The 23,403-nt window shown below is 58.8% G+C and overlaps 8 protein-coding genes across 8 annotated transcripts; 5 read left to right on the forward strand and 3 right to left on the reverse strand.

Annotated features, from left to right (window-relative positions):
- Window positions 1-338: 338 nt before the first annotated feature.
- Window positions 339-1,555, forward strand: B0H64DRAFT_440945 (uncharacterized protein; the record flags this gene model as incomplete). Its single annotated transcript, XM_062806525.1, has 4 exons — window positions 339-523; window positions 592-611; window positions 711-1,193; window positions 1,260-1,555. 4 exons carry the CDS (start codon window positions 339-341, stop codon window positions 1,553-1,555), a joined length of 984 nt encoding a protein of 327 aa, XP_062660996.1.
- Window positions 1,556-1,894: 339 nt separating this feature from the next.
- B0H64DRAFT_125056 (uncharacterized protein) lies at window positions 1,895-5,506 on the forward strand. The gene is made up of 2 exons (XM_062798028.1): window positions 1,895-3,297; window positions 3,357-5,506. The coding sequence occupies exons 1-2, from the start codon at window positions 2,236-2,238 to the stop codon at window positions 5,298-5,300; spliced, it is 3,006 nt and encodes a 1,001-aa protein (XP_062660997.1). The 5' UTR covers window positions 1,895-2,235; the 3' UTR covers window positions 5,301-5,506.
- B0H64DRAFT_339314 (farnesyl pyrophosphate synthetase) lies at window positions 5,280-7,194 on the reverse strand. Its single transcript, XM_062801199.1, has 2 exons — window positions 6,770-7,194; window positions 5,280-6,636 (listed from the first exon to the last, which is right to left on the reverse strand). The coding sequence occupies exons 1-2, from the start codon at window positions 6,887-6,889 to the stop codon at window positions 5,713-5,715; spliced, it is 1,044 nt and encodes a 347-aa protein (XP_062660998.1). The 5' UTR covers window positions 6,890-7,194; the 3' UTR covers window positions 5,280-5,712.
- A 384-nt stretch (window positions 7,195-7,578) lies between these two features.
- Window positions 7,579-9,899, forward strand: B0H64DRAFT_125122 (anaphase promoting complex subunit 8). Its single transcript, XM_062798029.1, has 3 exons — window positions 7,579-7,783; window positions 7,848-8,517; window positions 8,572-9,899. The coding sequence occupies exons 1-3, from the start codon at window positions 7,686-7,688 to the stop codon at window positions 9,799-9,801; spliced, it is 1,998 nt and encodes a 665-aa protein (XP_062660999.1). The 5' UTR covers window positions 7,579-7,685; the 3' UTR covers window positions 9,802-9,899.
- Window positions 9,900-10,529: 630 nt separating this feature from the next.
- B0H64DRAFT_392276 (Vps54-like protein-domain-containing protein) lies at window positions 10,530-14,551 on the reverse strand. Its single transcript, XM_062803540.1, has 3 exons — window positions 14,119-14,551; window positions 11,031-14,019; window positions 10,530-10,974 (listed from the first exon to the last, which is right to left on the reverse strand). Exons 1-3 carry the CDS (start codon window positions 14,120-14,122, stop codon window positions 10,677-10,679), a joined length of 3,291 nt encoding a protein of 1,096 aa, XP_062661000.1. The 5' UTR covers window positions 14,123-14,551; the 3' UTR covers window positions 10,530-10,676.
- Window positions 14,552-14,772: 221 nt separating this feature from the next.
- On the forward strand, window positions 14,773-17,283 carry B0H64DRAFT_125142 (MCM2/3/5 family-domain-containing protein). The gene is made up of 4 exons (XM_062798030.1): window positions 14,773-15,047; window positions 15,107-15,233; window positions 15,285-16,687; window positions 16,771-17,283. The coding sequence occupies exons 1-4, from the start codon at window positions 14,914-14,916 to the stop codon at window positions 17,261-17,263; spliced, it is 2,157 nt and encodes a 718-aa protein (XP_062661001.1). The 5' UTR covers window positions 14,773-14,913; the 3' UTR covers window positions 17,264-17,283.
- Window positions 17,284-17,620: 337 nt separating this feature from the next.
- Window positions 17,621-19,367, reverse strand: B0H64DRAFT_319031 (uncharacterized protein; the record flags this gene model as incomplete). The annotated part of the gene is made up of 2 exons (XM_062800414.1): window positions 17,621-17,713; window positions 17,781-19,367. The coding sequence occupies 2 exons, from the start codon at window positions 19,365-19,367 to the stop codon at window positions 17,621-17,623; spliced, it is 1,680 nt and encodes a 559-aa protein (XP_062661002.1).
- A 601-nt stretch (window positions 19,368-19,968) lies between these two features.
- On the forward strand, window positions 19,969-21,136 carry B0H64DRAFT_125149 (nuclear pore complex component-domain-containing protein). Its single transcript, XM_062798031.1, has 2 exons — window positions 19,969-20,297; window positions 20,351-21,136. Exons 1-2 carry the CDS (start codon window positions 20,062-20,064, stop codon window positions 20,940-20,942), a joined length of 828 nt encoding a protein of 275 aa, XP_062661003.1. The 5' UTR covers window positions 19,969-20,061; the 3' UTR covers window positions 20,943-21,136.
- Window positions 21,137-23,403: the final 2,267 nt, after the last annotated feature.

Raw genomic sequence — 23,403 nt, forward strand, 5'->3', positions numbered from 1 at the left:
GGTAAAGCGAGAGCCACGGAATTCCTGGCAGCGTTGAGATTTACACAAAACTGTCAGGACTTGTATAACAATGGTTTGCCAATGGCTTAACCCCAATGATCACAGCGTTGCTCAACCCCTTTTCCATATTATAGGCCTCTCGGCCAATCATCCCTAACCCTGAACTGCCAACTCGATGACGTCGAAGGAGTGTCTTGGCAGCCCCGCGAGAGCTCCAAGCTCCCCCGCAGTGGGAATTGGAGCAGTTCACTCCACCACCAAGACCCCATTTGGCTTTAAACGCACCTACACATAGGAGCAGAGGTGACTACGCAAATTTAAACGTCTTACCATTGATCATGTCGGGTAAAACAGCGCTCGTCACCGGCGCCACAGGCTTCCTCGGCCGGCAGGTCGTCAAGGCCTTCCAATCCCACGATTGGACTGTGAAGGGCACCGGCTACTCGCGCGCAGACGGCGTCAACACCCTCAAGGTCGACCTCGCCAACCCTGCTGAGATTGAAATGGCTTTGGAAGGGGTGAAGTGCGCGCACCCAACCCCATCTCTCTAACCCACTACGCCACCAGTTACTAACCAGCACCGACGAGCAGACCACAGGTCGTAATACACTGTACGCCTACCCCCCCTTTTCCCTCGCCCCCCCCTCTCCCCATCCATCTCTCTGTCTCTCTCGCTCTAACAACACAATGCGCCCCCCCTCCTTTATCAGGCGCGGCAAACCGCTTCCCCGACAAGGTGGACGCGGACCCGGCCGGCACGCGGGCGCTCAACATCGAGGCGTCGCGGGCGCTGGCGCAGCAGTGCGCCGCGCGCGGCGCCGTGCTCGTCTACGTCTCGACCGACTACGTCTTCGCCGGCCGCCCCGGCGACGCCCCCTACGAGGCCGACGCCCCCACGGGCCCGACCAACCTGTACGGCCAGACTAAGCTCGATGGTGAAGGGGCGGTGCTCGGCGCGTTCGAGGAGGGTGCGGGTGGGCAGCAGGGTGTTGGTGGTGGTGGTGGTGGTGCTGTGGTGCTGCGCGTGCCGGTGCTGTATGGGGAGGTGGAGGGTGGGAGGAATGCGGAGAGCGCGGTTAATTGTCTGATGGATGTTGTGATGGGGGGGGAGGGGAAGGCGGGGACGGTGAAGATGGACCATTGGGCGTTGAGGTATCCGACGAATACGGAGGATGTTGCGAGGGTTTGCTACGGTGAGTTCGGCTGTTTTCTAGTTTGCTACCCCCCCGGGAGACATTCATTGACGGGGCGTCGTGTAGATGTGGCCGTTCGTTATCTGGGTGAAGAGAACAAGGCGTCGCTGCCGCGGGTGCTGCAGTTCTCGAGCGAGGACAAGTACACCAAGTACGAAATGTGCCAGCTGTTCGGCGAAATCATGGGCGCGCCGATCGATCGAATCGTGCCGAATACCGAGGGGAACGACCCCAAGGCTAGCGTCCAGCGGCCGTACGATTGCCATCTCAGCACGAGGGCCCTCAAGGACATCGGAATTGATGTCTCGACGCAGGACTTTGTTGGGTGGTGGAGGCGGGAATGCCGGGCGTTTCGGCATTGATGATTACACACGCGCTTCCCTTCTCAACGGATCGCGCCATCGACACGGGGAGCGCGCAGGAATGTCTTAGACTCAGAACTCCGCGGTCGCAAACGCGCCGAGCCAGAGAAAGCATGGACTGCGGAATTCGGGGTGGTGGCTGGCGAGGGCTTCGCAGAGCATCAGAATAAGCCCGGGCAGCCCTTGCGTCCGCTGATCGCCAATGGGAGGTCAAGCAGCTGCCGGGGCCCATCCAGGCGGAACCACGCATCACCGTCAATCTCATGCCCACCCACGCAGTCGCCAGCATGCTCATTCCGTAAAAAAAAAAAAAGGGTCGAATCAGTGGACGGTGCATCAAGCTGTGTTTCCTGTTGAACGCGACTCCCTTGGGGTTGTCCGTGATGAAGCCATGCTTTATTAACTGTCCCCGCCAGTGTTGGCTCCTCGTATTTTATTCTTCGTTTCCATTCTGTTAGGTACGAATACCGATGCAAGCCCGAAACTTGCAATTTACGATCGCTGATGCTCATTCTTTCGTTGCACCCAACTTTCAGCCTGACCTGACCCACGATCTGGTCCAGCTCCAGAGATCTCCCGCCAAGACTCCCAGGACCAGGCCAGCCAACAGGGAGTCGCGCCATCTGGGGCCATCTGGAGCCTTTGACAGCACGCCCCTGTCCAGCTGCTAAGTGCTAACTATGTCTGCGACGACGACCACCAACACCAGCCTGAGGCCAGCTATCCCAACAAGAAGAGCTGGCCAACGGAACAGACACGGGACAGGGAAGCGTGCAGTGAATTTCGATGGATCGCCGCAGGTCGGTGACACCGGCAGAGGCCAACTCAAGACCAGCCCGTCATTTTCCCCTGCATACTTGCTTGCAGCGCTGGAGTGGGCCGAGGATAGTGAAAATAGGAACATCGACAGGCCCAGCAAAGACGCCCCCAACAGGGGACGGGGTGGGGAGGAGCGCAAACCCCTTGTGCCGTCGTCGGCGCATAAAACGGCTTCGAACCTCAGATTGCGGCCAGGACGCAGAAACGATGACGTGAAAAAGCTCGCAAAAATTAGGCCGCGGCCCTCTACGCCGCGCCTGGACTTATTACCCGAGAAGCTTGTCTTTCGGTCCCGCAAAACCCCAGTGTCGTTCCTTCCGCCCCCCTCTTCCGCATCGCCTGATACGGCAGTCGCGCACAAGCCTGGGTTCAGCAATAAGTTCCCTTCATCGCCGCCCATTAGTCCTGGCTCCCCACTCCAGAATCGCAAACACCACCACCATCGGTATCAGCAACGACCAGGGACAAGCAACGACGTCGGCCGCCGGCCTTGGTACCACGGCCCAGAACAGGCCTCATTCTCGGCCGACAACGTGGCACAGGTAACAACCGAAACCGACAGGATCACTCTGGCCGGACCGCCGACTGGGGGCGAAAGGTCCGACGGCAAACACGCCGTGTCTCAGACAATGCAGCCTTCCGCGGTGCCGCCGCCATTGACCATGTCTTCAAGCCCACCGCGCCAGCCACAAGGCCCGGTGCGTGAGGCGTTTGCTTTCCTCTCTCGAGGGCGCAAGAAGAGCCACACCAGCGACTCGCCCCGTGCAACTCTCACAAAACGTTCTCGCACGCTGCCCACCTCGCCGACGTCGACGTCGGCAGAAACACAACCCAATTCGATCGATTCCCCCCAGTCTCCTGGCATCAACTCCAGCCCAAACATGGCGCACTTCCCCACCGCGGGAGAGAATCCTACGGGGAAGGTAAGTGGATCTAAAGTCCGTTCGTCTGTGGGGACCGTGTAAAGCTAATATGGACTCAGTCCGTTGGAGTGCGGTGCAAAGGCACTACGGTGACGGTTCAGGTCACGAAAGAGACATCTGCAAGTGATCTGTTGGCGGACTGCAGCCAGTCATTGGCCAAGCTTGGGCAGCCAATCAACCCAGACACCAGCGTTGTCATTGAGCCGTGCAGCCGCCCCGGGCTCGAGAGGAGGCTTCGGCAGTATGAACTGGTTTGGGACGTCATCAGTGCTTGGGACCACGACTCGTCCAACGCCCTGATCGTTCACTCGGACACCGCCGACCCCGACAAGGAACTAAGCCTTTCCAGCGTGCCCAAATCATCGGAGGAGCCGGAGGGCTTTGTCCTCCCTCTCCACTTCCTCCTCCGACCGGGGAAATGGGCGCAACGCTACATTACGCTGAAAGAGAATGGGCAGGTGATTGCATCCAAAAAGCAGGAATACAAGCCCTCGGACAAAGATGTTGTCCGGCTTTGCCATCTTTCCGACTTCGACCTGTACCTACCGACCGAGGCTGAGATGAGGAAGCAGCTTCGGCCACCCAAAAGGTACTGCTACGCCATTAGAAGCCAGGAGAAAGCCACGTTATTCATTGATTCCACCCACTACGTCCATTTCTTCTGCACCGAAGATCCGACCGTTGCGCGGCAATTCCGCTCTGCCGTGCACGGCTGGCGCAGTTGGTACCTGGTGAACAAGAAACTGGGGTTACACGAGAAAAAGGAATTGTCATCTCCAATCAGCCTCTCCAAAAGGGATTACAGCTATCGGAGCAGACCCTCAACCGATCAAGGATCCAGGGGTGACAATGGTTCTAGGGGAAGACCCTCATTAGACCAGGGTCCATTGATTCAGTCAATCCCGTCCTCTCGGGACCACGTGGTGCTCGATACGTCGGTTGGAGGGGTAATCCCCCCAGTACCAGCCTTGCCAGAGTCTCGCCAGGAGAAAAAAGAGGAGGTTTTCGTGGCGACTGGGTTACTCGGTAAAGGGTACAACGAGCGCAAACAGGAAGTCTTGCGACGAAACGCCTCGACAAGACATCGGCCAGGAACGTCGTCACCAGATGATGGCCCCTTTATCGATGGGCCTAGTCTCCTAAACAACCGCACCGCAGCCACTCCTACGTCCCCCACCCGCCCTCAGACAGGTGGATCGGACGGTAGTCCTCGAGGCGCTTCCCCCGCTCATCGGTTGGACCGCACGGGCTGGTTCCCCTCGGCCGTCCAACACTCGGCCGAGCAACACAGCACCCGCCCAGCGCCTCCCTTATCCCGGAGGCCCAGCACCTCTTCGCACGGCCCATCTCGTACCCGATCTGTCCGCCAACGCGGCGAAGACCGCCAACGTGGCGAGGAACATCAACCGCCGCTGCCCACGCAGAAGCTCCCTCCGCAACCCCTCATCGACCTCACCCCGACCTTTGTCGAGCCCCCGCAATGGAATCGTGAGGGTCGCGGTCGCGGTGTGCGTGCGCCGCAGGGGAAACCCCTCGTTGATCTCGCCACCGGGCACGTCCTCCCGCCCAGCACCGCCGCACGCCTTAGGGACGCGGGGCCGCCTAAGAACTTGCTACGCCGACCCGATGCGGCGCCGGCAGCAGTAGCTTCGGGCGGCAGCGGAGGTGGCACGCTGATGGACCAGTATGATTCGCAAAAAGCGGCCAGCCGGGGGGCGCAAGGGCGAACAATTACCCTTGCTGAGGGTGTCAACCCTATACAGGGGGGTCTGCTGGGGGACCTGGTGAGGCGGAACACGGTTAAGAGCAACGCTAGTGCCGGCCGTGGTGGGAGTAGGCCGGGCGTGCCTTCACCTGCGGCGGCGGCGGCGTATATGCAGTCGAGGGGTAAGGCGATGGGCGTCGGAGACGGCGAGAGGGAGAAGCTCAGGGAGCGGCTCAGGAGTGGTGGGGATGGCCGTGGACGTGGGGAGATGGCGGTTAGGGAGAGGAGGGGGTATTGAGGGGGATGTTTCGTTTGTTTGTGTTACTCTGCTTCGTTTCGCTTCGATTCGGCTCCTGGCGTAGCCTGTTGTGTTTTTGGCTGCTCTTCTCCCACGCTCATGGCGTGGATGCGGTGTTGGGGAATGACGTTACGAACCGGTATGACGAGTGGTCTCGAAAAAACAAGGGGATCGGGCAAAACATCTGGTTTCAGCGATGTATGGTTACTTGTAGCTATTTGGATTCACGGTCGAATACACGGGCCGCTTCATTTCTTGATTCGTTCCCCAGTCTACTCTGTAGCTCTCTTTGTTTTTTCTCTAACTACGATTACGAAATGGGTATTAGTGGGTGTTGAATCTGCAGTAGAATGGTCGGGGATCTAAAACCTCGGGTTTTCTCCTTCCCCTCAAGACGCAGCCAGCAATCAGTTTACTTGGTGCGCTTGTAGATCTTGCCGAGGAAGGCCTCAAACACGCTCTTCCTCATGCCCTTGGACTCGTCGATCTTGGCAATCAGGGCGCGGACCTCGCCGACGGCCCTCTCCTCGTAGTCCTTGTAGCGCTGCTCCAGGTTGAGCTCGTTGTACAGCCTCTTGATGACGGCCTCCTTGTCCTTGTCCTTGCGGCCGTAGTTCTCCTCGAGCACGCGGCGCTGCTCCGGGGTCACGATGGCCAGGGCCTGGTTGACCAGCCACGAGCACTTGTTGTCCATGATGTCGGTGCCGATCTTGCCGATGTGCTCGGGCAGGCCGAAGTTGTCGAGGTAGTCGTCCTGGATCTGGAAGTACTCGCCCAGCGGGATCAGGATGTCCTCGGCCTGCTTGAGGTTCTCGGGGGTGGCGATGTCGAGCATGTACAGGGCCAGGGCCACGGGCAGGTAGAAGCTGTAGTAGGCCGTCTTGTAGACCACGATGAAGCGGTACTTCTCCATGCTGAAGTTGTCCAGGTCGACCACGTCCTCGGGCGCGGTGAGCAGGTCGCACAGCTGGCCGATCTCGGTCTGGTACGTCACCTCGTGGAACAGCTCGAGCAGGTCGACGTAGCGCGGGTGGCCGCGGAAGAACTTCTTGAGCAGCGTGTAGATGGCCGCCTCGAGCATGAAGGCGTCGTTGATGGCGATCATGCCCACGCCCTCCTGCCGGTACCAGCACGGCTTGCCGCGCCGCGTGATGCTGCTGTCCATGATGTCGTCCGACACCAGGAAGAAGGCCTGCAGCAGCTCCGTCATCCACCCCAGCGTCGCCGCCTGGAAGTACTCGTCCTCCGTCAGCGCCCGCCCGAGCAGCAGCGACACCGAGTCCGGCACCGACATGCCGCGGTTGCATTTGCCGCCGACGGCGTTGGTCTTGAGGGACTAGAACGAGGAGAAGTTGGTTAGCAGTCGGCTCTTTCCTCTTTCTTTTTTTTTTGTCTTCTTTTCTCTTCTCTTGTCTTTCTTGATCTTCTCTGGCTGTTGGCTGTGCTGGTTAGGGGTATTGCCCACTCACGTTCTTGTACCACTCAACAGCCTGTGCCGGAAGCTTGTAGGACTGGGCATGCTCGACGAGCACCTCCTCCAGTTTCGGGAAGACGGCCTCGAAGGCCTCGAGAGTAGTTTTTTGCGCCATGTTGTTTGCGGGTTGTTTGTTTTCTTTTCCTCTTGCTTGAGAGACTTCAACTAGGTACAGTGTTGTAACAAAGAGCAAGTTGGGTTTGTTGGGGAGGATGGAGGGAGTTGTTCGGGAATTGGCGGGAGTGGGGGTTGGGCGTTCGGGTCGGTAAACTTGGGTGCCACAGGCGGTGTGCTGGGCAACAGCGGGCAAAGGACCCTGAGAATCGTTGCGCCCAATTGACCCCTCCTTTTTGCTTTGTCTCCTTTCCCTCGAGTGGGGAAGCTTGTGTGATATTCGGGCCCCTGAGCGCTGCGAGATTTTGGCGGTGAAAGGGTAAAGGAGTGGGGGCAATGCGGCAGAATTTCAGGAACCCCGGCAGTTTCCCCATCCAACGCGCGTCATTTGGCGGCAGACGCGTCTAACGAGGGGGACACTCCCCTGCACCTGCACCTGTGCCGAAGCCATGCAGCTCTTGTGTATGACTTCAAACAACACTGGTTACAGTAGTCAAACAACATGCAGCGTCGCCATTCGTAGAGGCACCCGGACCCGAACCCCAAATCCTAAACATTATGAAAGTGATAAACCATCTCTAATACGGCATTCCCGACAGCAGAAGTTCAGCTACGCCAAGGCTCCCCGCGAGTTACTGCTTGCTTCCTTCCCAGCTTTACTTTGCTTTGTACTGTCGCACAGGGGACCTGGAAGTTACCTGAGTAACCCCCAACCAATCTACTAGACCTATTCTTTCGACCACATCAATCTACCAACTCCATAACGACTCGCTTGCTTGACATAACGCTTGCCCAATATGGGCCTCTCACCAAAGGATTCGGTGCAGCTCAAGGAGGCTCTGCAGATAGCAGTGGTGAAGTGCTCCGAAAGATGCCTTTACCAGTCAGCGAAATGGTATGTCTATGGCTATCTACCTATTTGCTGCATTTGTAACAGGGCAACTGACTTGAACTCCCAGGGCCGCCGAGATCCTTGATGCCCTCCCGGAACCCGACCTTGATACCATGTCGGAAGCACCAGGAAACCCTGTACATCCCGTCTTCGCGCCAAATCCCGACCCGGTCGAGGCCGAACGAGAGGCCCAGGAGCTCGGCCAGTACCTGCTCGCAAAGTCGTACTTTGATTGCAAGGAGTTCGAACGATGCGCTACCGTTTTCCTCCCGGAGCCGCTGCTGGCCAGTCTCTTGGGGACCAACCCGAACGAGGCCACAAACCCGAAGGGCAAGGGCAAAGCCAAAGCGATGACCGCGTCCTCGCCCGAAAACCCCTTACCTGCGATTAGTCAAAAGAGCATGTTCTTGGCCCTGTACGCCAAAATCATAGCGGGAGAAAAGCACAAGGATGAGGACACGGAGATGATTATGGGACCCCAGGACTCGGGGTCCGTCATCAACAAGCAACTCGTCATCGTCAGCCGCTTTCTCACCAAGTGGTTTGCCCAACGAAAAGCCGAGGACGGTGACTATCCGGCCAGCCAAGGATTTCTCGAGTATCTGTACGGCATGGTCCTAGCAAAGGAGAAGAATGACAATCTGGCCTTGGATTATCTGGTACAGAGCGTGCATTTGTTCCCCTGGAACTGGGGCGCTTGGTTGGAGATTACAAACCTCGTCTCGAGGGTCGAGCAGGTGCGCAAGATGTGACCCTTGCCCCCAGCCGTGTGTAACTGACTCCTCTCGCAGTTAACCAAAGTAGCTGGTCATCTACCACAAAACATCATGTCTTATATTTTCCACGCGAACGCTTCAGTCAACCTCTACCAGCAGGGGCCAGAACTTGCTTCCTCGTTAAACGACCTCCTCGGCATATTTCCCACCTCGTCCTTTCTCCTCACCTGCAAGGCATTGTTGTGTTACCACTCCAAAGACTTGTTCGCCGCCGAACAGGAATTCAACAAGGTGTTGGCCCTCCACCCGCAACGACTCGACTCGCTCGACCACTACTCCAACATCCTGTACGTTTTAAACCGGCGTCCCAAACTCGCTTTCCTGGCCCACCTCTGTTCCAACATCGACAAGTTCCGACCGGAGTCCTGCGTCGTGATTGGAAACTACTACTCGTTGCTCTCGCTCCATGAGAAGGCAGTGCAATATTTTCGCCGAGCTCTTACCCTCGACCGCTCCTGCCTCTCGGCGTGGACGCTCATGGGTCACGAATACGTCGAGCTCAAAAACACCCATGCGGCCATCGAGTCGTACCGTCGGGCAGTCGATGTCAACCGGCGGGACTACCGCGCCTGGTACGGCCTTGGCCAAACGTACGAGGTACTCGAGATGCACGCCTACGCGCTCTGGTATTATAAGAAGGCCGCGGGCCTTCGGCCGTGGGACTCCAAGATGTGGCAGGCTGTCGGCTCGTGTCTGCAGAAGATGGGCCGCGACCGTGACGGCATCAAGGCGTTGAAGCGCGCCCTGCTGGCCGACAGCTACTACGACACCACGGCCGCGAGCAGCTTTGGAAGTGCCGGCGCCGTCGACCGGATGTCACAGATGGACCCGGAGGTGCTGCTACAGATCGCCACCATGTACGACCGCCTCGACGAAGTGGACGAGGCCAAGGCATACATGGAGCTCTGCCTGGCACAGGAAGAAGGTGCCGCGGGTGCCGACGATGGCGGCGGCGGTCCCTCGCTGGGCGACTCGATCGCCATTCACAACGACGCGACTGGGTCGGATGCCGAAGGCGACGGAGCCGACGGCGGGGCCGGTCCCGACGGCGGCACGGGCGTGACGTTCGCAACCAGCAAAGCGCGCATGTGGCTGGCGCGGCACGCGATGCGGGCCGACGACTTCGACACGGCCAACCGGCTCGCCATGGAGCTCTGCCAGGACGGCATCGAGGTGGAGGAGGCCAAGGCGCTCATGCGCGAGGCCCGCTCGAGGATGGAGCTCGCGGACATGGTGGAGCGCTAGAGGTCGCTGCCGCTTTCCAGAGCGCGCGTCCCCAACCAGCACCAGTGGCCAGAGTTCGCCGAGGAGCCCCCTAAGGGCGGGAGGAGGGAGTGGTCGCGCCAGAGCAGTGGCCGGCTTTCGTCGCGGGGATGACCGCCTACCCTCTGTTCTCTGCTTGAACAGACATTGGCTTCAATGAAGGCTAGGGTTTGGCCCATCAGTGGGTGCCTTGGGGAGTACTCATGGCTGTGGAACCGATTCCGACTCGGTGGGATGATGAATTATTCTCTTCATTCTTGCCAGCAACTACGAATATAACGACGTCGGTATAAACGGCACAGTTTTGACACGAAGTCGATGCCGTCCGTCGGAAGCGCACGATTATGACGGTCCGATGGCGACGGCGACCCACGACACGAAAGCCCCGGTGTTGAATATACCACGAGGACGATATGGGCTTGGTTCTTGACATGATTACGGCCGCGTTGGCGGCGTTAGGACGATTGTCTTGCAGTATGGGACGTGGTGTGCCCAGAGACGGTTGTATACGGTTACATCTTTTAGAAGGCTTGTGGTATCCATTACTGTAGAGAAGGAAGGGGGAGTAGTCGTAATGGAAGCGAAATTCAGGCCACTGCTTCAATATATCTATTTCACGGGATGTAAAGTCATGGTGTAGTGTCCAGCATCGCCGTGTCTTCATCTTTTCACGAAAAAATAGTGGCTGGCCCAGGTGGGTGGTCACTTCACTCGCTTTGGCAAAATATGTCCCTTCCGAACTTCATCACTCCATTCAATACCGCTATGTATACATCCCAGATACGTAGAGCATAGTACAAGCATTCACCCGTCATGACCGTCATGACCGCCCCCCTTCCACTCGAGACCTCTCTCCCTCACGCCTTGCTCGCATCATTGGACTCTCCATTCTTTTCCGGTCGAGTCCCCGCCCCAACCTGCGCTTGCAGCTCTGCAGACTGCTCTTCTACCGACTTCTTCCCGTTTTCTCCTTCGGTTTGAGGTTCAGGAGCGGGCGGTGCCGGTGATGGAGGTGCAGGTTCTGGCGCCGGCGGCGGAGGAGGAGGGGCAATGATTTGTTTGTTCCTGATGACATTGAGTAGATAGTCGCCAGCGTCCTCGAACCCGTCGATTTTGCCCAGGCGAGACTGGAAGAACTCGACATCCCGCAGCATCCTGTCAGAGTATTAGCATATGCCCGACCAGCATTGGCTAGGCGAATGAGAACATACCTTTCCCGGCCCTGCTCCGTCTCGAGCTCCGCCGCTTGATACGCCGCGCCAAATGTGTCCTTGTAGTTCTTGAACACGGGCATCATGATCATTCGTACAGTGCCCTCGGGGAGGTGCTTTGTTAGGTTGCGGTGCAGTGTGGTGGTCTCCTTGGCCAGCGTCTCCATGTACTCGTTCGCCGTGGGTTTAGATTCCTGCTCCCATCTGACGGCCTTCAGCTTCTTGGTTCCAGCCAGTGCGCGCCCGCTCATGATTTCGACGAGTTTATCATAAATGTTGTTCTGATGCTCCTGGAACGCCCGCCTGACTTTGTCGAACTCGCCCATGACGCCCGACGCGGCCGGCCCCGAGCCACAATGCCGTCGTACGAACTCGCGGACGTGCGGAATGATGGCTGCAATGAAAGCGAGAGCTTGAGATGCTAGCGCGAGGTGTTTTGTTGTGATATTCTTAAGCCCGGCGGAGCGTGTTGCCCCCGCGCCGAGGATGAGTTGGGTGCAGCGAGAGTTGAAGAGCTGGAGGAATGCGATGAGTGATGCGGATATCTCACCCGTCATGGACGGTATGGCAGCCATGAGATGCAAGAAATGAGACATGCCATGCATGCATGAGATAGCCGAGTTGGGGAGTAGGTAGCTTTCCGAGTCGACGACAGCAGTCCTTGTCTTCGCCTTGCTCGTGCCGTTCGTTTGGGCTGACAAGACGTCAACCTCTTCACCTGACTTGTCCATGTCGGGATGCGGGATCCATATTTGAGTGCCCTCCGTCCAAGTAACAGCGTCGCTAGTGCTGCTTTCCAAGATTCGGCCGAGCAGCTCCGTGTCCTTCTCGCTGAAATCGGCGGCGTTCCACTGATCCGACTCCATCCCCTGCGCAAGTTTCTGGTTCTCGGCGTCCCCGTGATATTGGATGAAATCCTTGATGTGGCCGTTAACCACGGTTTTTAACGTGGTACCGCTACGCCCCGAGATAGCCTCGCACTCGTTGGCGAAGTGGAGGTTGAGCGTAAAATATCGGAGGAACCAAAAGAGACCCAATCGCTTGCTCTGTTCTGATCGTACACGCAATACCTTTACAATCTTCTCATGTGCCACGTCTACCGCCTGTCCCAGAAGGTTCGCAATGTCTACGGCCATGTGAATTTCTTCCTGGGCCTCCCGAGCTGCGCCTGACGCTTGCCTTGCCGTGGGGCTGAAGGGAGGTGACTGGAGCGGAGATCGGGCACCGGAGGGCATGGGCGGTTCGCCGATAGAACTCGCCACATCCAGAAGAACCTTGGCTTGAGTGCTCAGTCTTCTGAGCGCCTCAGACACGCCAATGTACATGCTGGCCAACAGTTGCTCGGCATCTTGTGGTTCGAGGGCGCGTAGGTTGCGGGCTAGAATGATCGACCTCTCTTGCTGAGAACGTTGCTTGCCGCCGGTTCTCGTGGATGTGGACATGAGCGACTCGTTGTCATCGTCATTAGAACTGGGCATCTGCCGTCGGATGATAGTTCTAATCTCGCGCAGCGCCGCTTCCCGGTACGCGGAGGCCGCCGCTGTGAGGTGCTTTGCACGTTGCAAACCCGTGAGGCTGGTTAGGAGTTCTGTCCGTATCAGGTTTGTCCCCGACATGTATGCCGGGAAAGCAGAAGGTTCGCGGCTGTGGGTTCCACGTGTTCGCGCGGAAGCACTACTCCAGCGCATCAAAACCTCTTGGGAAGACACTTGCTCGACATGATTTTGGAGATCCGTGAGCAGGGTATTGAGGAATTTGGCTTCGTAGGATCTCCCAATTTGTAGCCGCAGCGTGTCTAAGTCGCTGCTCACGCCCTGGAGGGCGGTGGCTCCCCTGAGATCCCTTAGTTGGATACCAAGCTGGTTGGTTCCCGACACCTCGCCTGCCATGAGGTTCTCCACTGTGTCGATGTTGTCGAGAGCTTCATCGACCTGGCTAGCATCAACCAGGGACTCGCAGACCGCGACGGCGTCGACAATCTCTCGTAGCTGCATGACAGCATCGTGAAGCTGCTTGACGTTCTCCCTTTTCCTGCGCTGCTGGACAAGGTTGAGACCACCAATCGCGACTTCTTCGTCAAGAGCTTCGAGTTCCTTCCTCAGCGCTTTGATTCTTTGTACAGAGTCCGCAGCTTCGGAATGCAGTTCCCGGAGCGAGCCGAGGGCGGTGAAGAAAGTGGTGGATGCGGTGGATATGGACTGAATGAGATGCATCTCGACAGTATCCATGTACCATGACAGTTTCTCTTGCAAAATGGCGTTTGTTGCTAGGGCCTTACGGGGCGCAGCGGCCTGGCCGTTGGAGGCAGCCTTCTCATCAGTACCTGGCGCCGGCCGCACCACTTCGGAGCGCTCGCTGACGACATCGAATGTGCGCGGGTTCTCCAGGTGGAAGTCGTCGTCGAAATACACGGTGGGTATGGTGGAAAGCGGAGGGGGCCCTTGTGCTTGTCCCCTTCTCGGGCGCGAACTTGAGCGCCGCGGGGCCGAGTTGTTTTCAATGGAGGACAGCGAGCTGAGTGAGGCAGTCGACGTCCGTCTCGATGATAACCCCGGCCGCCTCCCTGGCCGCAAATGGCCTTCGTCTAAGGCTTCGGGGTACTCGTCCGGCTTGTTCCCTCGACGTTGTGCGCTGCTCGTCCCCTGGTCCTCATCCGCCTGTATCCGCCGCAGCTGTTCGTATAAAGGTCCGACCTGCGACAGGTACGACGTGAACTCGGATGCTTCGACATGCGGGATGTTGGTGAGCGCCACAGGGGGTATGTCTCGTGCGGTGGGAGGTTTGTGTGCGCTCGAGGCAGGCGGCGCGGTGTGTGGGAGGAGGCCGGTCCTCACTATCGGGGGCTGTAATAGTGTCGAAATGGCATTTTGGCCCGATTCAAACACGGCGCTGGACGAGTTTCCCCAAGTATCTAGTGTTCCCCCAATCGAGTGGATGGAGCTTGCTGTCGACCCTCTTCGCTGATGGGGGTGTTGGGAGCCATGGGGCGCTGTTCTTCAAACTGTTAGCGGTTGATTAAGGTGCACACAAGCTACCCGAGCCGCGTGGATGTGTGTGAGCAAGTGAATGTTGATTTGTGTCTGCGTACCCATGGAAGGGGAAGTCGCCCCGGGGTCCAACCGACAACGTCGGCGACAGGCTATCGACCGACTTGCGCGCCCCCTGATTTGAGAACATGATGCCTCGCCCAGTCTCCCCAGCCACGAGGCAAAGTCGTTGTGTTGTTTGCGACCATCCAGGCCGGGGCGCAAGACGCTCGGGGAGCTTAATCCCAGGGGGGGAAACCGCTGTGGATCTGACAAGAGAAGAGAGGCCGCCGTCACCGGGGTATCATTGCTGGGGGGTGATTCAAAGGTGCATGCACTGCGTTGGTTTTCGACTGTAGCCGGACGGTTGTGCTATCCGCTGTAGAATACTGATTGGCAAGTTGATTATCGTTGGTTTCGTCGTCAGGTTTTGAGTTGCCGTCAGAGTGCTGAGATGCTCTGTACTGAGCTCCTGGTGCCAATCTGGCCGGGACTGGTCTGCGCCAAGCCTGGGATAACCCTGGGCCTTGCGCAGCTTCATCCCCCTCGTAACTGCATACTTGCCCTGAGCGCCCAGCCAAATATGGTAACGGGGCGAGCCGTGTCTTATCCGAACCAAAGTCGCACGGCCCAACCATAACGTGAAATATGGGTCCAATTTAGATCCCTGTAAGAAAACGCGCTGCCGTCGCGTCGTTCTGGCGCTTTTGCGCGTCGCACAGTTCCCCCCCTTCTGCAACCTCATCCTGCCCCTCCATCCGCCGTACCATCTCGAAAAGAAGCCGTCCAGCTTCCTGCAGCCCACCACCAACACCATTCTTCCCAAACGCACCACATATTAGCTGCACTCTTTCGCCATGGATCGGCAGTCGGTATTTACCAGTCGCCTTTACGGTACCCAAACCGAAAGTGAAGACTCCAACACACACGTCCGCGGCCTGCTCGAGTCCTTCATCCTCGACTTTCGACTCGACAACCTCTTCATATACAGGTCCGCCCCTCAATAGTCAGACTTGGGACCTCCTATAGGGATTGACACAACCTTTATAGAGACCAACTGCGCGAAAATGCACTGCTCAAAAAATACTACTGCGACGTCAACATTGGAGACCTGATCAAGTTCAACGAGGAGATCGCCCACAGACTGGTCACAGAACCCGCAGAAATCATCCCCCTAGTATGATATACCGACACTATCGCGATACCTACTCAGCCTGACACCCTTTAGTTTGAAGCAGCCTTGAAGCGGTGTACGCACAGGATCGTTCATCCCCACGAGCCCAACGTCAAACTCCCCGAACACCAGCTCCTCCTCCACTCCAGCGCCGAAGATGTGTCCATCCGCAACCTGGACTCTCTTACCATCTCAAGGCTGGTTAGGGTACCCGGTATCGTTATCGGTGCCTCGGTCATGTCATCCAAGGCTACGTCGATCCATATCCAATGCCGTACCTGCGACCACGTAGAAGACGTTTTTGTTCTCGGGGGATTTAGCGGCGTGACTCTTCCAAGGCAGTGCGGAAGGAACAGGAGCTTTGGCGACCCGACAGAAAAGTGCCCTCTCGACCCTTATTTTGTCGTGCACGAAAAGTCGAAGTTTGTCGACCAACAAATCATCAAGCTTCAGGAGGCGCCCGATCAGGTACCAGTGGGAGAGTTGCCGCGTCATGTCCTCATATCTGCCGACCGCTACCTCACGAACCGGGTCGTGCCCGGGTCGAGGTGTATTGTCATGGGTATCTTCTCCATCTATCAGAGCAAGGGGTCCAAGAACTCAAGTGGCGCCGTCGCCATCCGCACGCCTTATCTACGCGCGACTGGCATCCAAACCGATCTCGACCAGACCGCCAAGGGGCAGGCCGTCTTTTCCGAAGAGGAGGAGCAGGAGTTCCTGGAGCTCAGCCGGCGCCCCGACCTCTACAACATCATGACCGACTGCATCGCGCCGTCCATCTACGGCAACCGAGATATCAAAAAGTCCATCCTATGTCTCCTCATGGGCGGCTCCAAAAAGATCCTTCCTGATGGGATGAAACTTCGTGGTGATATAAACGTCCTCATGCTTGGTGACCCTGGTACAGCCAAGTCGCAGCTGCTCAAGTTCGTCGAGAAGGTGGCACCTATCGCCATCTACACCTCCGGCAAGGGTTCCTCCGCCGCCGGTTTGACGGCTTCCGTTCAGCGAGACCAATCGACCCGCGAATTTTACCTCGAAGGCGGTGCCATGGTGCTCGCAGACGGCGGCGTGGTGTGCATCGACGAGTTCGACAAGATGCGTGACGAGGACAGAGTAGCGATCCACGAAGCCATGGAGCAGCAGACAATCTCGATCGCCAAAGCAGGCATTACTACCATCTTGAACGCGCGAACCTCCGTACTTGCGGCGGCCAACCCCATCTTCGGGCGGTACGACGACATGAAGACGCCCGGAGAAAACATCGACTTCCAGACCACCATCCTTTCCCGTTTCGACATGATCTTCATCGTCAAGGACGAGCACGAGCGCGGCAAAGACGAACGCATCGCCAAGCACGTCATGGGCATCCACATGGGTGGGCGCGGCGTAGAAGAGCGCATCGAGTCCGAAATCCCCGTCGACAAGATGCGCCGCTACATCAGCTACTGCAGATCGTGAGTTCCTTCCCATTCCTCCCCATATTTCCTCTCCCTACGTCCCCTACCAGCATCGCCCCCCCAAACTAACCCTCCCCCAGACGCTGCGCCCCCCGCCTCTCCGACGCCGCAGCCGAGAAACTGTCATCCCACTTCGTCGCCATCCGCAAGCAGGTGCACGCGGCGGAGCTCGAAGCCAACACCCGATCATCAATCCCCATCACGGTGCGGCAGCTGGAGGCCATCGTGCGCATCACCGAGTCGCTGGCCAAGCTGGCGCTGTCGCCGGTGGCGACCGAGGAGCACGTCGACGAGGCGATCCGGCTGTTCCTGTGCTCGACCATGGACGCCGTCAACCAGGGCAGCAACCAGGGCAGCCGCGAGCTCAACGAGGAGGTGTCGCGCGTCGAGGCCGAGCTGAAGCGCCGCCTGCCCATCGGCTGGAGCACCAGCCTGGCCACCCTGCGCCGCGAGATGGTCGAGGGCAAAGGGTTCAGCGAGGCGGCGCTGAATCGCGCGCTGATGTTCCTGCAGAGGAGGGATACCATCATGTTTAGGAACCAGGGGGCGCAGGTTTACAGGAATGGCGCGTAGTTATAGAGCGGGGGGGTCAGGGGAGATTTGTTTGTCTGTTTATCTATCTGCATGGGTAAAGGGCGCTGGCGCAGGTGGGATAAGGGGTACTCTGCTACGGGGATACAATGACATGTGATGAGTTGAATTCAAGTCTTGCGTATTTACTCCTCCTCTTTGACCAAACAGTCGGTAATAACCATGGGTTCTCCTGATCAAGCCCATCACAAGCCTACAAGTAACGCTAGAACCCTCAAGTCTATGCCGTGCAAAAGGTAATTCCAGCCTTCGAAACCGAAACTAAGAATAGGGCTCGAACCTTTTACCGCGTTTGGGTATCGAGCCATAAAATAACATGTCATAAACAACCAATTTCTTTTAAACATACGTGAGGGTATTGTCGTCCCTCATCATACCCGCCACCCCAAGCGCGGCCTCGTTCCCAGCGACGCAAGGACCGCGGACAACAATCTGCAACCACCAGCGTTAGTTACTTTCCTCGAAATAACAAGCAACAATAAAGAACAAAAAAACTTACCTCCCCCTTACTCCCCTCATCCCCCGATTTCCACGCGCCCATATCCCTCAGCACGATCTCGGTGCTCGTCAGCGGCGGGCCGAAATGGCAGCCGCCGCCCTGCTCGGCCTCGGACACGCGGTAGTCGAAGAAGCCGGTCTGGGCCGCGGCGCCCGCGACCCTGGCCGCCGTGAGCGCGTACACGATGCGGGCGCCCGTGAGCACGCGCAGGTCGGCGAGCACGGCGGAGGACAGGCGCGGGGAGGCGGCGCCGGCCCGGTCGGCCGTCAGGATCAGGCGCAGCTTGTTGCCGGGCCCGCCGGCGGCGGCCGCAATGGGCATGGCGCCGCTCTGGGTGAGCTTGCGGACGCGCATGCGGTGGAGGGCGCGGGTGACGAGGGAGGCGTTGACGCGGGCGATGGAGTCTTGGTGGGTCTTGAGCAGCGCCGCCGGGGTGGCGACGAGGATGGTCGGGGACACGCCGCGCGTGGCGACGGTGAGGTCGTCGGCTTGCGGGGCGACCGAGTTGAAGGCGACCGAGGCGTTGGAGAAGAGCGCGGCTAGGGTGAGCACGAGGGTGTGGGTGTTGGCGAGGGAGTCGGCCGGCAGGAAGAGGTCGGAGGGTCCGATCCGCTGGGAGGTCGAGACGGCAAAGATCTGGGCGGCGACGCCGGAGATGAGGTTGGCGGAGGTGAAGCGCACCATCTCCTCCTGTTGGCCGGGCTTGGACTGCCAGAACACGGTGACGTCGCGGGGCGCCTCTTGCTCATCTAGCCGCGGCAGGTTCTTTCCAGCATCCACGGGGCTGTCGTTGATGATATCCTGCCAGGTAGACACGTTGACGCTACTTCCGGTGCCCTGGGGGACCTCATTCCAGTCCATATGCTTGCTACCCTCATCTACGACCCAGATCAGCTGGCGCAGGGCAGGGTAGCTGTTGACAACGACGTCGAAGGGGAAGGAGCCCGGGGCGGTCACGACGGTGTCGGCGGCGGACCGGCGCAGCATGGAAATGATTGCGTCGACGGGCTCGTCGAACGGCAGGATCACGGCGGTCAAGTCGTAGAAGGCGCAGGCGAATAGGGTGGCAATCAGCTCGACCGAGTTCGGGAGATAGATGGCCACACGGTTGCCGCCCTGGTCGGCGATGTGCTGGCCGATCAGGTTGATCTGGCGGGTGATATCGCCGAGCTGGTGTTCAATGGCCTTGTCGGTGCCCAGCACAGTCAGGATGCGACCAGTTGCTCCCTTCGTCGGCCCGTCCTCCTGCACGCCGGCGACGGCCTGACGCCAAATATCCCTCAGATCCCCATCGCGCCCTCTCGACCACTTGGAGGCACCGGGGTCCTTCACGTTCAAGCTGGCGTTAAGGGGCATGCCATGGGGGGAACCCTGGGCTCGGTAGATGGGAGACTCTCCGGGTTGGCGCACGGCGGAGCCCTGGGCTTGACGGGCGAGGAGGAAAGGGTGGGTGTCCGGGTCTTGTCGCGTAGCAATCTGGTAGGTGAGGAATCCGGCGAGGACAGTGAAGATGGCGCTAGTCCAGAGATTCCACTGCCCGAAGAGCCCAGTGACGCTCTCGTCGAGACGGAGCAACAGCGTGTCCATTCTGACGGACTAACCAACGCGAATTGGTTGATTTCCTTCGTATGCTTTTTGATGATGATGAGTACCGTCTCAAGGCAACAAAGGGTCGGATCCGAGATGCCGGAAGCCGTGGGATTCGAAGTCGAGTCGACGGAATCCGGGGCCTCCTACACAGCAATTTGGAGGTAATCCGTATGTCCAACAGCGGCATGGGAATGCCCGGGAGAGATGGAGCCAAGCGGTGGGGAGCTCCAGAACAGAGCTGCCCAAATGTGGGGCATCACGGCATTCGAAAGCTCCACAGCAGAGAGCCGTGCACTTGTGCTGAACAACTGCCGTCAGCTGACAAGAAGATCCCTGCCTGAGTCCGTCGCCTGGTGATGAATGAATTGTTGACTTCGCGACAAATCGCGGGCTGTCTCCAAACCGGGTTCAAACACACAAAGAACATCAGCGACACACGAGAACACGGCCCAGTGGAACGTCGCCTCATAGCGACCTCCCGGCCATTTGGCTTTACTAACCACATTATACAGCAGAAATCGACAATTTATATCCAATCTCGCCCCGCGCATCCTCGACAGTACCTCGCTGAACTGCGCATGAACTGCAGTTAGTTAGTTCATCGCCCGCATTTCCGCCGCTATACTCGTCGAGAACCATCATTGCCTTCCCATCCCGCCGACAAACAATCGGCAACTCCACAATCAGCGCCATGTCGTTCGCGATGACGACGCCGATCAAGTCGACCCCCGTCAAGCAGACCACCGCACCAGCGGCCTCAGATAGCCCCGGCAACTGGAAGCACCCCCGCCTCGCCGAGATCACACGGCGGCAGAGCCAGAATGTCTTTTCGGAAAAGAACATTAGGCAGATGGTCTACAATGCCGTGGCGCTAGTTGGCATTGGGCTGGTGCGGCAGGTGGTGCTGCCCTTTGTGCCGTCCTGGGTGTGAGTTCCCCGCGAAGCAAACCGCGTCGTAATTATGCTGAGCCTTTGATCAGAATCAGCCCCCTATGGAAGCAGTACAGCGGCTGGATCACTGCGACACTGATCCTTGTGCCGTTAATAAACATCGTCATCGCGCTGCTGCCATTGTACCGGCCCAAGGACGACCTCACCGACATCCCCCTCACACCCGCCCAGCGGAAGCTACTCGGCCTCCCGCCGAGCTCGAGACCGGCGACGCCGAACTCGGTCTACAGCACACCCCCGCGGTACTCGCGAACCCCATCGCTCGCCGGGTCGCCCGCTAGCATCAAGAGCTACGCGAGCTCGCCCCTCTCTAACATCGCCAGCCCGAGCCCTGGACAGTACTCGTCGCCCCGGTTCGGCACCTCGCCATCAAAACTGAACGCGCCGCAATACTCGCCATCGACGGTCAGTCCTCTGCGACACAAGGCTATGGGAGGGGTGAGGACAGCGTCGTTTGGATCGACCAGCCCGCTCGGTGCGAGCACCGCTTCGAGCGCGTTTGGTGAGGGGCCTGCGACGCCGACGCCGGCGACAGGGAAGCGGTCAACCGTGGGGCTGAACAACAAGTGGCTGTATGAAAAAGGGAGGAGGAGTTCGGGAAATAGCTGGCTGCATGCGTAATGTCCAAAGCCTCTGCATACTGAAGGACGGTTGTATGTATGTTTGTGATGGCCGGCTTTGAACTTGGACTTGTGTTATTATAGTGATAAATAGTCGAAAACCGCCTCACGATACATGATGGATCCGGAGTCATAGGGGTCATCTTTGAGTCTGCTTTCGAGTGCGCGAAACCCCGCAAACTTTCAACCTGGTATCAATCATCGGTGTCTCGTGTTAAATCGAGGTAGAGAGCATAGGGTTTGAAGCACAATACGTGGGTATATGGGTATCTTGTGTTTCCTCCTCTTGGCCGCTCTACCTAAGACCACGGTAGGAAATAGGGGAAATAAATAAACAAACCAAGACAACATAAACTGCCAGTTAGGCAAGTCGGATTAAGCTCCCACGTCAAGCCCTCTCCAGGGGAGGTGTGTTCACCAGCATACCGGGGCTGCCATCCTCAGCACTCGGGCCGGCGGCGGGCGGGGAGAGGAGTCCGGCATCCTTCCCCTTACCCTTGTCGTCATCCTGCGCGGCCGCTCCGTCCGCCATAGGTATTGTTTCTACGGCCCCCGCTGGGCTGCTCGCCACGTTTAAACTCATAACAGCAACGGGCTTTGGCCTCCCCACTAGCGCTCCCGCGGCCTGCTTTCCGGTAGCTGCGTGTCCCACGGTAAGCCCTGCTGAAGGCACAACCGGTACGAGGCGTGCGTCCTTCGCCAGCACGGCCTTGGCCAGGCCGCGCACCCCGGCGAGGATGACGTCGGGTTGCTCCCAGGCGAGCAGTCCGCTGCTCGGACCGGCCACGCGCTGGGTATGGACGACGTCGAAGAGGGTGTTGGCCCAGGCGGGCGGGTAGTAGCTTTCCTTCCTGGCAGCGACCTCCTCCGCAGTGGGCCACAAACCTGTCCCTTCCTCCCCATCCACCACAGCCGTAGCCGTAACGGTCTCAGGTTGTTTACCCTTCCGACTCCCACCCGCCGTCCCAGCGAATACAGTAATCGCAACCCTCGGCTTGGGTCCCCGAGCAATCTTCTCCTCCTCCCAATGCCTCGCACACCCCGCCCAAAACCGCAGCATCCCCTCCGGCCCAGGCAACCACATCAAACTCACCAGCGTAACCACCTCCTCCCGCGTAAACACAGCCGTACCACCCCCCGCCGCCAACCTCAACCCACGCAGCACAAAAGCAAGCATCCCCACGGGCGAGTCGCAGAGCGCGTACGCGAGCGTATCCGGCTCTACCACCCTCCCCAACCCCCCACCACCACCGGCACCACCACCACCACCACCAACCCCAGCCCCAGCCCCAGCCGTTCCCCCATCTCTGCCACCACCACCACCCCGATTCAACACCCTCTTAACAACCCACCGCCCCCACCACCCCCTCACCCCCCGCGGCGGCGCCCTCAGCAACGGAGCGATCAAGTGCGCGCCCACACACGACGCCGCGTGCGCCGTGGCCAGGCGCCGCACGATGCGCTCGCCCACCCTACCCGTGCCACCACCACCAGCAGTAGTAGTGTCGGTGGTAGCGCCGGCAGTGGTGGGCCCGACACCGGGTGCGGTGGCGCTGGTGAGGTAGGTGGGGTAGTTGAGGCGGTGCATTAGGGTGTTGAGCATGGCGGCGGTGGTGGTGATGGGGTTGGTGGTGGTGGTGGTGTTGGTGTTGGTTTCGGGGGAAGAGTGGAGGTGGGGGGGGAGGGGGTCGGAGAAGGCGGTTCCGGGGAGGGAGGGGATTATGAGGTGGAAGTGCTGCTGCTGGTCTTCATCTTGGGTGCCGCCTTCTGTGGAGGCGGTGGTGGTGGCGGTGGTGGCGCCCGTGAGGAGGGGGATGAGCGGAGCGAGGGAGAGGGCTGGGAGCGGGAAGGGCGGGATGAGCAGCAGCGGGACGGCATTGGGTGCGTGGGAGCGGGCGTGGATGAAGTGGATCCGGATCGGGGCCTGGTGGCCCGGCGGGGTGATGGCGGTGCGGAATTGGGGGAGGTGAGGGTTGGTGTTGAAGCGGGACTCGGTGGTGCGCCAGGAGTAGGACTCGAGCCTGTGGGTGGTCCCGTTAGTATGGGAGCACGAGGAGGAGCTTCGGATGGGAAGGGGAGGAATACCAGTAGTCGATGAGTGGTTCGATGATCGGTTTGGGGGCCCATGTGGTTGAGTCCGGAGCATGAGAGGGTTCGTGAGGCAGACGGGTGAGTTCGAGCTTTTGGCGGGTGAGGTCAAGATGTTTGCTGGGAATCTGCACATGTGAGTTAGTTTACCTACTGCTTCTTTCGAGTGAGATATTGATGAGCTTGGTTACATGAATCTTGTACGGCTTGACCTCGTCGGCTGCCGGAGAAGTGACTGCCTGGGCCATCTCCGCGGGCCTACACGCACACACAAGCAGTGGTTAGGGTAAGCATAGACGAGCTTCGAATGTTGGCTCAGGCACAAGCCTGGGTGACAAGATGGGGCGGTAAACAACGACACAACACAACACAAC

This window comes from Chaetomium fimeti, assembly GCF_033439085.1.
Source record: "Chaetomium fimeti strain CBS 168.71 chromosome Unknown B0H64scaffold_3, whole genome shotgun sequence".
Classification (NCBI taxonomy): domain Eukaryota; kingdom Fungi; phylum Ascomycota; class Sordariomycetes; order Sordariales; family Chaetomiaceae; genus Chaetomium; species Chaetomium fimeti.